Below are 16,199 nucleotides of genomic sequence, written 5' to 3'. Positions count from 1 at the left end.
TGGACAGGGTGTATACGTGGACAAAGAAAAAAAATTCCTGGATTTCCCGATTAAAAATACACGTTCTCCCAGGTGAAAATACACTTTTTCCGTGTTAAGTGACAGTATACTCTTCCTCGGCAATGTAAAACTCATCAATCCTTTGAATGTTTATGGTTTTATATACCGACATAGAATTTCCAGGCACTTTATAAAACGAAACTCCCGGGGCGGTGGGCATGTACGCTGCATATTTTCGTATTACGATGGTATAAATTTGAATTCCACCAAACACCACATGTCACTTTCCGAAGCACTGAAATCGAGATTGTGATGTGCTTTTGTAAGCCTGTCATGGCTCATGTCACTTGATCTCGCCCGCTGCTGACAGCATAGGTCACGTGATGTAGTCAGCCAATAGCAAGATCACTCTTAAGTAGCGCGAACACACAAATAAGAAAAGTTCATGGTTTAAATTAAGATACATCACACAAATGTGCCAGTAAAATTTTTAATAACGACGCAAATGTCTGATCTGGGCTCGAAATTCTTCTAAATGGTCATCCTCAAAGAATTGATTTTTAAATGAGAGTCAAACGCTTTGTGATTTAAGAAATTCATCGAACGTTCTCACACTTAGTTCATCTTGCGCAAAAGGAAATTTGCTTTGAATGTAATGCTTTTCAAACCACCATTCGCAATATTTTCCCGCGACCAGTTAGAAATAGGTTTGTTTCAGCAGTTGCAAGACAGCGCCAGGTAACAGGCGTCACAGAGCTTGCGCAGTTACGATGACGCAAGAAACCCATATGTTCGTACGTGTAAAACATTAAAAGATATTAGGTCATAAAAGAAACAATACATCAGAGGATACTTCAAGAGCATTGGAATTTCGTGAACCACACTAAGATGAATAATTCGGCTTAAACTGCACATTCGTATGTCCATATTCGGGTGTAAATTTTCTTGGAGTACCAGTGTAGTATTATCTCATGTTTGGTTCTTTATTATGGTATAATGCCATACATGCACTTGAAATTCAGCAAACAGTTGAAACCAGCCAAGAGTGTGAAATTAAACACTTCGTTTCAAATAAATTGACTGCCTCAGTAGAAAAGAATAATAAAAGCCAAATCTCTTTAGCAGACCAACAAAAATAACTTCATTGTTCTGCAAGACGATTAATGCTTGACTGTCAGAAAAGTGGAAATAAAATCTGAAACTAATAACGTATTTTAGCCTTCCGTTACTAAGCGAACGTATTTTAATTCATTTGATAGCTCCCGGCCACAAAAATCCGTTTCTTCATCATTTAACGTGAGGGAAATAAACGAAGACGAAACAACTAAATCACTCAACGTAAACACAGGTCACGTGGAGACGACCCACCTCCCCACCACAACTCGGACTGCTCTGTGTATCAGCCCCAGATTTACTATATTTCCGAACTGGGGCAATATTAGGTAGTGGCGTCCAGCCACCCTTCTGTAACCAGAAGCGGGAGAAGGTACTACTCATACGCGACTAACCTGCGCATGCGCAAGAGCCCGCCCACAACTACTCGAACGACTCTAATCTAAACAGTTGTCACGTCAAGCTCGTTGGAGGCAATTCGTTGCCATGAAGCATTGCATAGTCTTCCTAAGCCTTCGACACATTGTGCTGTTGGCAGACACTTGTATAAGAACTGTGTTTTGTTGTTGTATACGGCGCATTTCCTTTGCTACTTAAGTTTTATTTTCGTTTTTTTTTTTCTCTCGTTCATGTTTTGTTGCTGCAGTATTATTCTGCAGTAGCGGGATACAGTAATATCCTTTGTTAGATTATTTGTTCTTACCAGTCAAAATCACAAAAATTTAACTGAAAACCAAAACAATGAAAAATTCCCGGAATTCTAAACAATTCCTGGGTTTTTCCCGGTTTTCTCCCAGATGAAAAAATTCCCGGGTTTTTCCCAGATCTCCCAGTTGTCCCAGGTCGTAAACACCCTGTTGGATGAAATGTAGTATATGTAAGATAATCATCAGATCAGTTCTTACCTATGCAACAAATGTCTGGATGCTAACAAAAGCCAATAAATGATGCTTACAAATTTTCTAAAGGAAAATAAATGGGAAAACTATAGCCCATTTGGCATCTGTGCAGGTAAATTAATAAATAAATGTTTTAGAAAATGAGGACACTGTCACATTTATAACATCACACAGACTAAGATGGCTAGTATATGAATAAGGAATGATATGTGACTTTTAAAAGAAATTATGGAAATGGGTATAAGATATTATGGAAACTGATATATTATAACAGAAAAAGGAATAGACCAAAATGAAAATGTTTACATGATGTTATAAAGTATCTGGTAGCAATGAATGCATAAGATAGGAATGAGAAAGCTAAAAACTGACAAAATTAGGAAAATGGTGAAGCAAGCCTACGCTAAAACTGAACTGCAGAGCTGTGTGATCCAACAAGGTACTCCGTGTGGCATTCCTGACTCCTGCTCTCTAAGGTCTATAATTAATTACTGACAATTCTTATTTCAGAGATATCAAAATGCAAACTACAATATAGTTCTAGAAAGTGACAGATTTTAAGGAAGAAGTCTTTATGTGAAAGTTACAAATATGAAGAGACAAAAGTGGAATATGACTTCAAATAATGTATATCTGTAACAGGATTTTTGTAATACGAATAATTTTGAAAATGTGAGGTTCCAATGAAAAGAAAATTTGTATTATTGTATAACAGAATTAACTTTACAACAAATCTGAAATAGCAAAAACAGTTTTGTGATGAGGCTTACCTGCAAGCTACATATACTGCAATTATACCGTACATCTTGTCATTTTTTTCTGCAACAGCATTTTGTTCCAAATATCTGGCAAGAAAGGCAAAGATTCATAAAACAGAAGTAAATTGAGGGTGAAGTGCACTACCTTACTCTTGCTATAGCCACCATATAACTTAATGCACAAAAATTTGACTTCATCGAAGTGAAACATGTAATAATTATGAGGTAAGATAAAACACCTTTCACACAAATTTCACAGCTGTACCTAATTACACTCTAGTTTTCTAACATAAATACTGTCCGCATATTTAGTAGCAGATTCTCTCTCTTCACTGGCTACAAAAATTACACAGAATAATTCAAAAGCTAAAAGTAATATATTCATAACAATGGACTGTAGTATCAGTGACATAGTAAAAAAGTAAAGAGAAAGTATTAATAAACAACAACTCAAGATTAGCTCGCTCACGGTTAGAGCTTTAGAAGATTAACAAACGTATGATATGCTCCTCACTGCACCACTGAAGTTTGAAGTATTGTTTTTTATTGAAAGAGTTATAACAATATCAAACCACTTGCATGTCGTGTAAGAGCTTAATACACTGAAAGTAAAAGTAAAATAATATAAAATTTAGAGAGAAGGGCAATGGTAAATCAAGAGACAAAATTATCTTAGTAATTAAAGATAATGACCAAACAGTACATGATGCCAAACATGTAACAAACCTCTTTAACAGTCACTTTCTAAATGTAAACAAGAAACTGGGGACAGTCAGCTTACAACAAAAAGCATTGCAGTACACATGATAGTCAGCACCACAAGCATTCAATCAATTTGAGATCACTTCCAATTAAACCAGAAAAATAATTAAGTCCCTTAAGAACAAAAATTCTCATGGATTAATAACATTTCAAGCAGAATACTGAAGTTGTATTCTTCTGATATAGCTATTGTGGTCAGCTGTACCTTTTATACATAATAATGTATCATTCTAGACACATAAAAGTAACACATTGTTAGAACTTTATTTCAGCAAGCATTAGGAAAAGGATTAGTAAGTACCTAATTGTTTTACTGTTAATCTCCTTCTCAAAAGTTTTGGAAGAGATAATGCATTTAATCATTGAGCATACCTGCAAATAGAAAATCCTGGGCCAGTCACAATTTGAATTGTAGAAGGGCTTCTCCACTGAACATGATATTTACTATTTCACTGACAGTGTATTAAAATATGTGAATGACAAGATTTCACCTACTGCAATTTTTTGTCTGAGGCATCTGACAGTGCAAATAAATTTTAGTTTGGAGAAACTTACAACTCTATAGCTTTTGAGGTATAATGAGTAAGTGGATCACTTAATATTTAACTGATAGAAAGCCAAGTGTTACTTTATACTGGACCACTGTTGTTCTTGCTATATATGAATAACATTCCACCTTACACTGATAAAACAGAAATTGTGCTCTTTGCAGATTATAAAAGCATCATAATCAAGGGTACACAGTACATTCAATTCTAAGCAAGGCAAGGTATATCATAATCAACAACAATACAGCACGTGAGGAAGAAAATATGTAAAACTGATTTTTCAAAATTCTCATTTGTGCATAAGGATTAGCACTAAAGTAAAAAGGCAGCTGAGACAAGTAGGAAGATTTACATGTTTGGGAAGTTAGATAAAGATGCAGTAGTACCACACCTCAAATAGACACTTAAAACATTTACCCAGAGGCAAGAACATGTAGAAGAACTGTGGCTAAAGTTTAAAAGAATAGTTGACCAAACACTGGACAGTTTGTACAGAGTACATAGCTAATGACGGGTGGGACCCTCCAGGGTATTCAGTCACTTCTAAAGAAACCACGACCTTTGCACGATATGTGAAAGACAAAGCGCAGAGCTGTCGAGAGATGCTGAATGAAATGCATTTAGCTGTGAAGAGGACAAAGCATGAAACATTAAATGACTGCGATAGCAGAATCTTATGGAAAGATCTCTCACAAAATGTCGAAACCCAAAGAAATTCTGCTCATATGCAAATTTTATAAGTGTCCAGACACTCATGGATGACACAGAAACTGAGATGGAGGGTAGAAAAACAAAATCAGAAATACTGAAATCAGTTTTCAAATGTTCTTTTACTAGGGAAGTCACAGATGTACAGCCCCATTGCCAATGCAAAGATGAGTGACATAGATGTTAGTGTCAGCAGCATTGAGAAACAGCCAAAATTGGTATAATTAAAGTAGGCTCCAGGGTCCAATGGAAACCCTGTCAGATTTGATACAGAATCTGTAGCAAAGTTAGTTCCTATTTAAACCATAATAACTCCAGGGTGAATACAGGGACAAGGAAACAAAAATTCCCGGATTGTTCCCGGATTTCTCCCGGATATTCCGTATAAAAAATACGCTTTTTCCTGGGCGAAAATACACTTTTTCTGTGCTAAGTGACAGTAGGTTTTCCGTAGAATTTCCCTCGGAACTGTAAAACGTATCAATCCTTTGAATGGTTAACGTTTTATACAATCGCATGGAACTTCCCGGAAAAAAAAGAAAAGACGGGGCAAAGAAGTTTTGGAGAGACATTTAATAAAAAAAAAAAAAAAGGAGAGAGAGAAGTTTTGGAAAGACCTTTGATTTGCAGCAACATATACGCTGCATATTTTCGTATTACGAAAGTATAAATTCGAATTGCACCAAACACAGCGCGTTAGTTTCCGTAGCGTTTTGAAACCGAGGTTGCGATGTCCTTTTGTAAGCAAGTCACATCTCAAGCCATGAGATCTCGTCAGCCGGTGACAGCAGCTATTCAGAGCATAGGACACGTGTTATAGTCAGCCAATAGCAAGATCACTGGTTACATAGCGCGAACACGCAAGAGGAAAAGTTAACGGTTTACATTAATGTACACAGTACCGTACATCTACAAGAAAAGCTAAGCTTTCACATTTAATGTTAGTCTCTAAAATTAACACGCTACAACAGAAGCTAAGCTTTCACATGTAATATTGATCTTTTTTGCGTATGTTATACTTTAAGACACATCACACAAATGTGCCAGTAAACTTAAAATTATGACATAAATGTCTCGGCTCGAAATTCTTGTAAGTGGCTGGTCCTCAAACTGTTCAGTTTCGAACGCTCTGTAATTTAGATATCCATCCCACTTTCTCACGCGTAACATAATTCATCTTGCGTAAAAAGAAATTTACTTTGAAAGTAATGCTTTTCTAACCACCGTTCGCAATACAATCCGGAGACTGTTAGAAATAGGTTTGATTTTCCAGTTGCCAGAGAGCACCAGAAAACAGGCATTATTGTGCGTGTGCAACTGCAGTGGTGTAGGAAGCCCATATGTTCGTGTGTATAAAGCACTAAGAGAGCTTACATTACACCATAAAAGAAACAGTGCATCAGAATTTCGTAAACCATACTAAAATGCATAATTCGGCTTGAAGTGCAAATTGGCTTTTTCCAGATTCACAATGAAGTAGGTCCCATATGATGCTAAGCTTTTCAGTGTGGTTTTTGGGATGTAAATTTTCTTGGGGTACCAGTACTCTATGATCTCATTTTTGGTTCTTTATTATGGCATAATGCCATATATGGCAGAAGATAATATCGTGCACTTGAAATTCAGTGAACAGTTGGAACTAGCCAATACTGTAGAATGAAACACTTCGTTTCAAATAAAATGATTGCCTCGGCAGAAAGATTAATAAAGCCAAACTTGCAAAAATAACTTCACTGTTCTGCTACTAACTTGGAAATAAAATAAAATCAGAAAACTGAAATAAATAATATATTTTTGCCCTCCGTAATTATGTGAATGTATTTTAATTCACTTGACAGCTCCCGGCCACAGAAATCCGATTTGTTTTCATTTGACGTGGGAGCTGTGGACGAAGAGAAGCAGCGAAATCACTTAACGTAAACACGGGTCACGTGGAGGTTAACCCCTCCCCACTACAACTCAGACAACTCTGTGCAAGCGTGAATCTGGCAGCTAGGGCGCGCGAGAAAAATTTTTCTCGTTTGCATCTGGCTGCTTGCTGCTACTACCGATACAGCTAACAGCCAAACTTCAATTAGCGGGAAGCGGGAGAAGGTACTGCTTATACGCGAGTCAAATGCGCATACGCAACATACCGCTGGCAATTGGTCAAACGAACCTAATGTGAACAGTTGTGACGTCATGCTCATAGCAAGCAGTTTATTGTTACAGTCTGCGCCCTACGGCCTTTGACATATTTTTGCTATTTGCAGACGCTTGTGCGTACACGGTTTTTTGTTGTTGTAAATTGGACATTTCCTTTGCCACTAAAGTTTTACTTTTTCCCTCTCGTTTATATTTTATTGCTGCAGTATCATTCTCCAGTAGCAGGATACAATAACTTTCTTTGCTAGAGAATCAATTCTGCAGTCAAAATTACAAAAATTTAACTGAAATCTAAAACAATGAAAAATTCCCAGAATTCCGAAAAATTCCCAGAATTCCGAAAAATTCCCGGGTTTTTCCCGGTTTTCTCCCGGATGAAAAAATTCCCGGGTTTTTCCCGGATTTACCGGTTGTCCCGGGTCGTATACACCCTGAACACACAGATCCCTTGAACAAAAAATTGTGCACAGAGTTTGGAAAAAAACCATAGGTCACATCAGTCTTCAAAAAGGGTAACAGAAGTGATCCAGAAAAAATAACTTCCTTCAAGCTGACCCATCATGCATTCCAAAAATACTGATCGTACAAGACCCAACATGGGGTTTTTTCTTATGGCATCCTGAGAAAAGGCGTATGACTTGGTAACATAGCAATGTATATTAATGTAAGTACAATTATACACAGCATCAAACAAAATTTATGACTAGGTTGAGGGTTTCTTGCTAGGGAGGATGCAGCATGCTATCTTTTGTAGAGACTCATATGGAGAGTCATAAAAAATATAGAAGTAACAGTGGGTGTATCACAGGTTAGTATGTTGGGGCCCTTCTTGTTCATGTTGTGTATTACAGACTAGACATATAATATTAATAGCAACCTCGGACAATTTGAACACGATGGAGTTACCTACAATGAAGTGCTGTCTGAAATAGCTGTGTAAATAGTCTATCTGTCTTGGATAAGGTTAGAAAGAAGTGTACAGACTGATAACCAGCTTTAAATATACAGAAATTATGCACTTTGCAATACATAAAAGCTTAATATCCTGTTGTTACAGTATCAATGATTCACAGTTAGAATCAGTCAACTTCTACAAATATCTGGATGTGACTGTTTTTGGGATATGAAATAGAATAGTCCCATAATTTCAATTGGGAGTACAGTACTGGCAGACTTGGCTCGATCAACAGGATACTAGGGAAATGCAGTCAGTCTACAAAGGAGACAGCTTACGAATTATTTGTATGTCCTATCTTAGAAAATTGCTCTTGAGTGTGGAATCTATGTCAGGTTGGACACATGGAACATATGTCAAAAAACCTGAATTAGCAGACTCAGAAAGATAGACATAAATTATCCTGCAAAAATCTACTCACAAACTTTCAAGAACCAGTATTAAGTGAAAAATCTAGAGATATACTTCACACACATACATGATGACGATTATAATGATATCTTAGGCTGGGTGCACAACAACATCTTAATCACCACTCCCAGACCCCTAGACATCGTTCCTGTAGAGTCTGTGATGACACAATTCGACTAACTGTGGTATGCAGAGGTATTTACGTAGTCTTTCTTCCCATGTTTCATATGTAAGTGGAATGAGAAGAAACCCTAACATGTGCTACCATGCTAAGTACTTGCTACCTACACTTCACAGCAGTTTGCAGAGCATGGAATTCAAGATTACAAAATTAGCTTAATTTGTATATGTCAAATCACTGATATAATACAGAATAATTTTCTGGAGCAATTCTACATAGAAACACACAGAATTCATTGTACAGCAATGTGCAATGTGCCATCTAGTTACAATCCTGAACTTATATGTCACCAACTGTTTCACAAAAACAGGCAGTGCTACTAGCAACTGCTTCACAATACATTTATTCTTTTTTGAAGTTTGTTGATAACAATCTGGCACTATCTGAAAATAGTTTTAGGTTAATAAATATAACACATTAAACAAAAATAGCCTCCACTATTCGCACCTTAGTCACATAAAGTAAGCAGCCATAAAAAGCTATGACAACTCCCTAGTGAATAAAAGATGACGGCAGATAGTTTAAGTTTCAAAAACAAACTGAAATGATTTTTACTTGACAACTGCTACTCCACAGATTACTTTCTGAGTAGGCAGTATGCACATGGTTGGGCTACATTCATCAAATTTTGTCACTGACTGAGATCTTAACGAAAAGATTGAATTACATAAATGGCTAGCTTAGCCATGTTTACACTGATAAAATGTAACCTGCCAACATGTTCCACATCATGGTAAGTTGTCACTAATAAGAACCATGGCACAAGGAAAAAATACTAAACTAAACTAAAAATCAAAATGTAATGGTTATGGTTATAACACATCATACATATGGTTATAACACATATTACACATTATGTAGATAATTTATGGATACACAAACACATGGAAAATTTGCTATGGATGATAGCACTGTTGCCACTATGAAAAATTTTAAAGAAATATTAATGAGATTTTGAAGTTCACTTACTGATCCAAAATTGTCTGAGCAAAGTTGCTTATTTCAGAAATACCAAGTTGTACACAAATTTTATTCACATCTAGTGTCTCCTCCATTCCTACAAGCTTTTCTATTATGCTGCGATTTGTTATATATAATCTATTCTTCATTCCAGAAAGTCTTACAAAGTCATCCTGGAAATAGACAACATTCAAATAATTTAAATCAGAGGAGCGACATATTATCATCAATCAAAAGAAAATGTTCTTCGTTACTGGACATTTCTAGCATCCTGCACATAACATATAATACAATGTCTAAATCATCAATGAAAATTACTTACCTAATGTTAAACGGACCTAATTAATAGTTGTATAACACTAAAAAGATTTACAATTTGCACATTTAACTCAAAGATGATTTAATTGTGTTTTCCACTTTAGTTGCTTCATTTCTACTGAGTAGGGTAAGTTCAGGTGCTGAAAGTACTAACACAATGCCTGCTTGTGGGAATGCACTAGTCACACTGTGGTATGTCAAGTTTTCTTCTATTATAATTGCATATATAGTTTTTCGTTGTGTACACTACAAATCAATAACACACATCACATAATAAAAAAACACATGGAAAATTTGTGATGGATGACAACACATTTCTAATGAACCGGTAAAGGATATTTGCCAAAAGTTACTGTGCAGGTAATGGAAGTAAATTTCACGGACTGCACAGTAACTTCAGATATCTGAAACAATTGTGCATAACATCCCCAAAAAGCAACTGAGACTGCATAAATAGAAAGCGCAGATCCTACAGAGGTCACTGTCAATATATAAGCTTCAACAATGCCGCTCACCACGCAACATTTTAAATCATATTGCCAGACAACAATTTTCTGAAATACATTAAAAGTATTCACAATTCCGAATATGGACAGCCATCAGCTGTATAATAGAATGATGACAATGAAAATCTGTGCCAGACCAGGACACGATCCCGGACTTACCGCTTATTGCAAGTGGCCGCCTTACCATTTGGCTATGCGAGCATGACTCATGGCCAGACCCAAACTTCCATATGTTGTTAACCAGGTGTCCTTAACCTGTACGCATACATCTACTATGTATATTCTCATACATGGCAGATATTTTACTTGAAAGTTGCTTGCCCAGTGCCAGCGGATAAATAGGGTACTGCAGTGCTTGTGTTATTCAATTACGATGCAATGCCCAACATAGCATTGTAATTTGGCACAACAAAGGCTTTGCAGTATCTTAAAATTTTCCATGTCAAATAAACACAGTGTGTAATCTAAATGTCATATTGCAGGAACAACAAATATGTGTAACTTCTGGATATGGGTTTCAGAATATCCACATAACAGAATACTCACAAAGAAAAATTTCCACAGCAGTATAGGAGACAAGATAGACCCTGACATGGTCACCTCATTTCACATAGCTCAACTGCTTCATTTGGATTTAATTAAGTACTGGGTTTATATCCCTAAAGTACAGATCCTCAACACCCCACAGATTCATGCAATCAGCAGCATCACTTCACACTGTGGAAAGGCTATGAGAGGGAACTGACTACAGAATGCCAATCCACTCTGTAAACCAAAGCAGGCCAAGTTAAAAATTATAATATTACTGTTGCAACTGAAATTCTAAACTCCTAAGAATTGTGTGTGCAATCAGTCATCTATCTGTATTAGTTTGAATTTTGGAAATTTGTAATGTTCCATCCCTTTACCATCTTCCGTAATTTGTCTGCTTTCTCTTAGATTTTTGTCTATTTTACTAATTTTATCAGAAGGATGATTCCTTTGAGTTTCCTCCTTGTTCTCTCAAGAAGTGGTCTCTCTCATCCTGGAGTCTGAGTGACCTGCCTTTCATTTCTAACTTTCCACAGCCATTCCTTCTTTCCTCCCTGGCAAATGAGGCAAAATTGCTGTTTCTTCTTCGCATTCCACTGCCCCTTTTTATACATATCAATAAAATAAATATTCTACTAGATTAATCGGGGTCACTTAATGGAATGGGCATGCAAAATTCCACTTTAAAAATCATTTTGCTTGTAACTGGAAACAAACCAACATTTTCTGTCAACAATGGGCATCACTTGAAATATGTGATGAGAACTGTTTGTTTGGGCTTACTACAGCTACACAATCTGAAAACAAAATTGCAAATATCTACTCAAACACCAGAGAACAAGTGCCTGACAACTCTTGGGAGGCAAACCATGTGTAAACATTTTCAGTTTTAACAGGGTCTATGAGTAGTGCTGGAATTTCACCTTATCATTGTAAGGTTTAATGGCAAGCCATTCTATTTCCTTAATTTCTCAACCCTTACTGTTGATGTTGTATGTTAATGACTTAAATGATTAATGGAAAATCTCATATTAAGATGTGAAACAAATACTCACAAAGAGATAGAGAGGCTGGCCAGTACTTACCTCAGCTCAATACAGCCAATAGATTCAACAAAACAGAACAGAAAATTTACGTTCCTAGCTTTCGGAACAAATGTTCCTTCATCCGGGAGGAGAGAGGGGAAAGAAAGGGAAGAAGGGAAAGGAGATTCAGTTACTCACAACCCAGGTTATGAAGCAACAGGGAAAGGAAAATAGGGAGGGTAGCAAGGATGGAGGCATGGTTGTCAGAGGGAAGCCAAAGACATTCTACTGTAAGTACTATGCCAGCTTCAAACCAAAGAGGATGCATACAGAAGTAGAGAGGTATATAGTATAAAGATAAACACAACTATGTAGGATGAAAAGATGCATGAATGGCTAAAGAGAAGAGGGAAAAAGGAGAAGACTGAAAAGTAAATTGGAGTGAGGTTGGTTAACGTAGGTTCAGTCCAGGGGGATGGCACGATGAAAGGATGTGTTGGAGTGCAAGTTCCCATCTCCGCAGTTCTGAGGGAGTGGTGTTGTGTGGGAGAAGCCAAATGGCACGTACGTTGTAGCAGGTTCCTAGGTCCCTAGAATTATGCTGGACGGCATGCTCTGCTACTGGGTATTGGACATCTCCTAGGTGGACAGTTCATCTGTGCCCGTTCATGTGCTCAGCCAGTTTAGTTGTCGTCATACCGATGTAAAAGGCTGTGCCGTGCAGGCATGTCAGTTGATAAATGACGTGTGTTGTTTCACATGTGGCCCTGCCTTGAATTGTGTATGTTTTACCAGTAGCAGGACTGGAGTAGGTGGTTGTGGGGGGGATGCATGGGGCAGGTTTTGCAGCGGGGTCGGTTACAGGGGTAGGAACCGCTGGGTAGAGAAGGTGGTCTGGGAATATTGTAGGGTTTGACAAGGATGTTACGGAGGTTGAGGTGGGGAGGGGGGCGGGGGGGGGTGACGAAAGGCAACTCTGCGTGGTGTAGGGAGAATATTGTTAAGGGATGATCTCATTTCAGGGCTTGACTTGAGAAAGTCATATCCCTGCCGGAGTAATTTGTTGATGTATTCGAGGCCAGGATAATAGTGGGTGGAAAGGGGGATGCTTCTGTGTGGTCTGGGGGTAGGAACATTGTTGTTGGACGGGGAGGAATGTATTGCTCGGGAGATCTGTTTGTGGACAAGGTCTGCAGTATAGTTGCAGGAGAGGAAAGCACTGGTCATGTTGAGGGATTCGTAACTGGAGCAGATACGTTTGCCATGAATACCTAGGCTGTAGGGAAGGGAGCATTTGATGTGGAATGGATGGCAGCTATCAAAGTGAAGGTACTGTTGTTTGCTTGTGGGTTTGATGTGGACAGAGGTGTGTATGTGAGCTTCATCAAGATGAAGGTCAACATCCAGGAAGGTGGCTTGGGTTTTGGAGAAGGACCAGGTGAAATTCAGATTCGAAAAGGAGTTGAGGTTATGGAGGAAATTAAGGAGTGTTTCTTCACCACGAGTCCAGCCCATAAAGATGTCATCTATAAACCTATACCAGGCCAGGGGAAGCAGCTGTTGGATCTTCAGGAAAGCCTCCTCCATGCGGCCCATGAAGAGGTTGGCATAAGACGGAGCCATCCTGGTTCCCATGGCCGTTCCTCTGATTTGTTTGTAGGTCTGGCCTTCAAAAGTGAAGTAATTATGGGTGAGGATGAAATTGGTAAGTGTGATAAGGAACGAGGTTTTTGGAAGATCTTCGGGTGGGTGTTGGGAGAGGTAGTGTTCAAGGGCAGAGAGACCATGGGTATGTGGGATGTTTGTGTAAAGGGATGTAGCATCTATGGTGACAAGAAAGGTTTCAGGTAGGAGGGCGGTGGGAATGGATTTGAGGCGTTCTAGGAAGTGATTTGTGTCTTTGATGTAGGATGGGAGTCTGCAGGTGATAGGTTGGAGGTGTTGGTCTACCAGAGCTGAGATACGTTCTGTTGGGGCTTTGAAGCCTGCCACAATTGGATGGCCAGGATGGTTCTCTTTGTGGATCTTGGGTAATAGGTAGAAGGTAGGGGTACGTGGCTCAGGTGGAGTGAGTAGGTCTATGGAAGCCGTTGTGCGGCCTTGTGAGGGACCTTGGATTTTTAGGATTTTCTGCAGCTCAGTCTGGATGGAGGGAATGGGATTCTGGGTAACAGCTTTGTAGGTTGAGGTGTCGGAGAGTTGACACAGTCCTTCTGCCACATACTCCACAAGGTCAAGTACCACAGTTATGGAGCCTTTATCCGCCGGGAGGATGACAATAGAGCGGTCTGTTTTCAGCTCCTTAAGGCACGGGGTTCAGCTGGTGTGATGTTCTTCAAGAAGGACTGGGAGGCAACACTGGATGTGAGGAATTCCTGAAATGTCTGCAAGGGATGGTTTTGGGGGAGGAGAGGAGGATCCCTTTGAGAAGGCGGTCGAAACTGTTCTAGACAGGGTTCAACACTGGGTTTAGTATTTGGGGGCTGTGTTTGGGTGGTGAAGTGATATTTCCAGTTGAGGTTCCGGGTGAATGAGAGGAGATCTTTAACCAGAGCAGTGCGGTTGAATTTAGGCATGGGGCTAAAGGTTAAGCCTTTTGATAGAACAGATGTCTCTGAAGGAGAGAGGGATCTGGATGACAGGTTTAGAACTGAATTGGGACTGGTGATATGTGGCATGTGACTGTGGTTATAGTTGAGATGTGGTATGTGTGGGGTATGTGCTGGGATTGGGAGATTGAGTAGGGTGGCTAGGCTAGGTTTGTTGACTATGAGGGGGGTTTGTTGAAGGTGCTGTTGTGGTTGGTGTTGTGAGGGATAGGGAGAGGGACCCCACTTCTTAGGTGTTGCACTAGCACTGTGGATAGTTTTTTCAGGTGGTGTGTGGCATGAAACTCAAGTTTACAGCTGGCTTTGCAAACAATATTAATATGAGGGCTGTTCAAAGAGTATCTGACTTTCCTTTATACAGTCAATCTTTATTCATATACAATATTGTGAAAAGAAAAGTTGCTACTCACTATAAAGCAGAGATGCTGAGCCGCAGATAGGCACAACAAAAAGACTGCCTTTTTGTTGTGCCTCTCTGCGACTCAGTACCTCTGCTATATGGTGAGTAGCTACTCACTGGGTTTTCCATTGTTTGATTTACTCAGATACAATTGTTTGACACTAATCGCTTTCAAAGTAGTCCCCTTCAGCTTCTCCACAGCCTTCCAATGTGCTGCTACTGCTGGAAGCATCGCTGGAAAGCCTCTCTTGGTATGGCGCACAGCTGCTCCATTGGATTCTGCATAATGTCTTCCCTGCTCTGAAATGTGGTCTGTTTTAGAGACTTGGGAAATCCCAGAAGTCAATAAGTGCTACATGAGGGGAATAGGTTGGAAGACAAACCACAACAGTGTTGTGTTTGGCCACAAAACTCTGAATTAATTGTGAGTAATGAGCGGGTCTATTATCGTGGTGGAGGTGCGAGCTGCCTGCTAATTAGCATCTGGTTGTTTGTATGTCACTGCTTCACGAAGACGACACAGACCTTCTTGACAGAATTCCTCATTAACGTTAGTACCTTCTGTGGTGTCCTTGAGACGGACCACCACTGGGCTCAAAGAAGACAGTCAACATAACTTTAACACTGCTGCAGTCCGGCCTTACTTTTTTCGGTGTTTGGCATCATGAATGTTTCCAATGCAATAAATGGTACTTTGTTTCTGGGTAATATCCATAAGCTGAGCACTCATCACCAGTGATCACTGTGTTAAGAATATTTAGTATTCACAATATTCAGCACGTCCTGTGTGATCTCCGAACGAATTTGCTTCTGCTCAGTTGTTAGCAACTTTGGCACAAATTTTGCTGAGATCCTCCTGCGGTCTAAATGTTCTGTTGAAATGGAATGAACAGGCCCGATATTCATTTTAATCTGATCTGCAAGTTCTCTGAACATCATTCATCTATCCTGCATTCCAGGGTACTTACAGGATCAATTACAACCTCATTTGCAGATGTTAAGAGCCTATCTGAATATGCTTAAGCTTCACTTAAGAGTAGTCATCTTCGAAACAGCTGTACCAATGCTTTATCTGTGTGGTACCCCCTACCCCGCTCCCCAAACACTTGTTGAATCTTGCATATTGTTTGTTTATACATGGGAATGCCAAGCTTAAAACAAAATTTGATGCAATAATGTTGTTCCACTTTTTCTGTCATTTTGTCCGCAATACAAAATCTGATGACTACAACTTACTCGTGTTCAGTCGTCAACAGCTAGCAACTGACTGACTGTTTTGTAACAGGTTAAAAAAGGCATGGCCAAGGCAGTTGGAGAAGGAGGCAAGGACAAGGGTCCTCCAGACCCAGCATGTGGCAGGAGATGCCTCA

At 39.1% G+C, this 16,199-nt stretch overlaps 1 protein-coding gene across 1 annotated transcript in view; it reads right to left on the bottom strand.

Moving 5' to 3' along the window:
• LOC126416089 (origin recognition complex subunit 6) overlaps positions 1-16,199 on the bottom strand; it is a 79,484-nt gene that overhangs the window by 41,811 nt on the left and 21,474 nt on the right. The window contains exons 3-4 of the mRNA XM_050083584.1: positions 9,450-9,613; positions 2,783-2,857 (exon numbers count right to left, since the gene is read on the bottom strand). Coding sequence (XP_049939541.1) covers positions 2,783-2,857; positions 9,450-9,613 — 239 coding nt within the window. The remainder of the gene's footprint in view (positions 1-2,782; positions 2,858-9,449; positions 9,614-16,199) is intronic.

This window comes from Schistocerca serialis, chromosome 8 (assembly GCF_023864345.2).
Source record: "Schistocerca serialis cubense isolate TAMUIC-IGC-003099 chromosome 8, iqSchSeri2.2, whole genome shotgun sequence".
Lineage (NCBI taxonomy): Eukaryota > Metazoa > Arthropoda > Insecta > Orthoptera > Acrididae > Schistocerca > Schistocerca serialis.
This window is presented reverse-complemented; position numbering and strand designations above follow the sequence as displayed.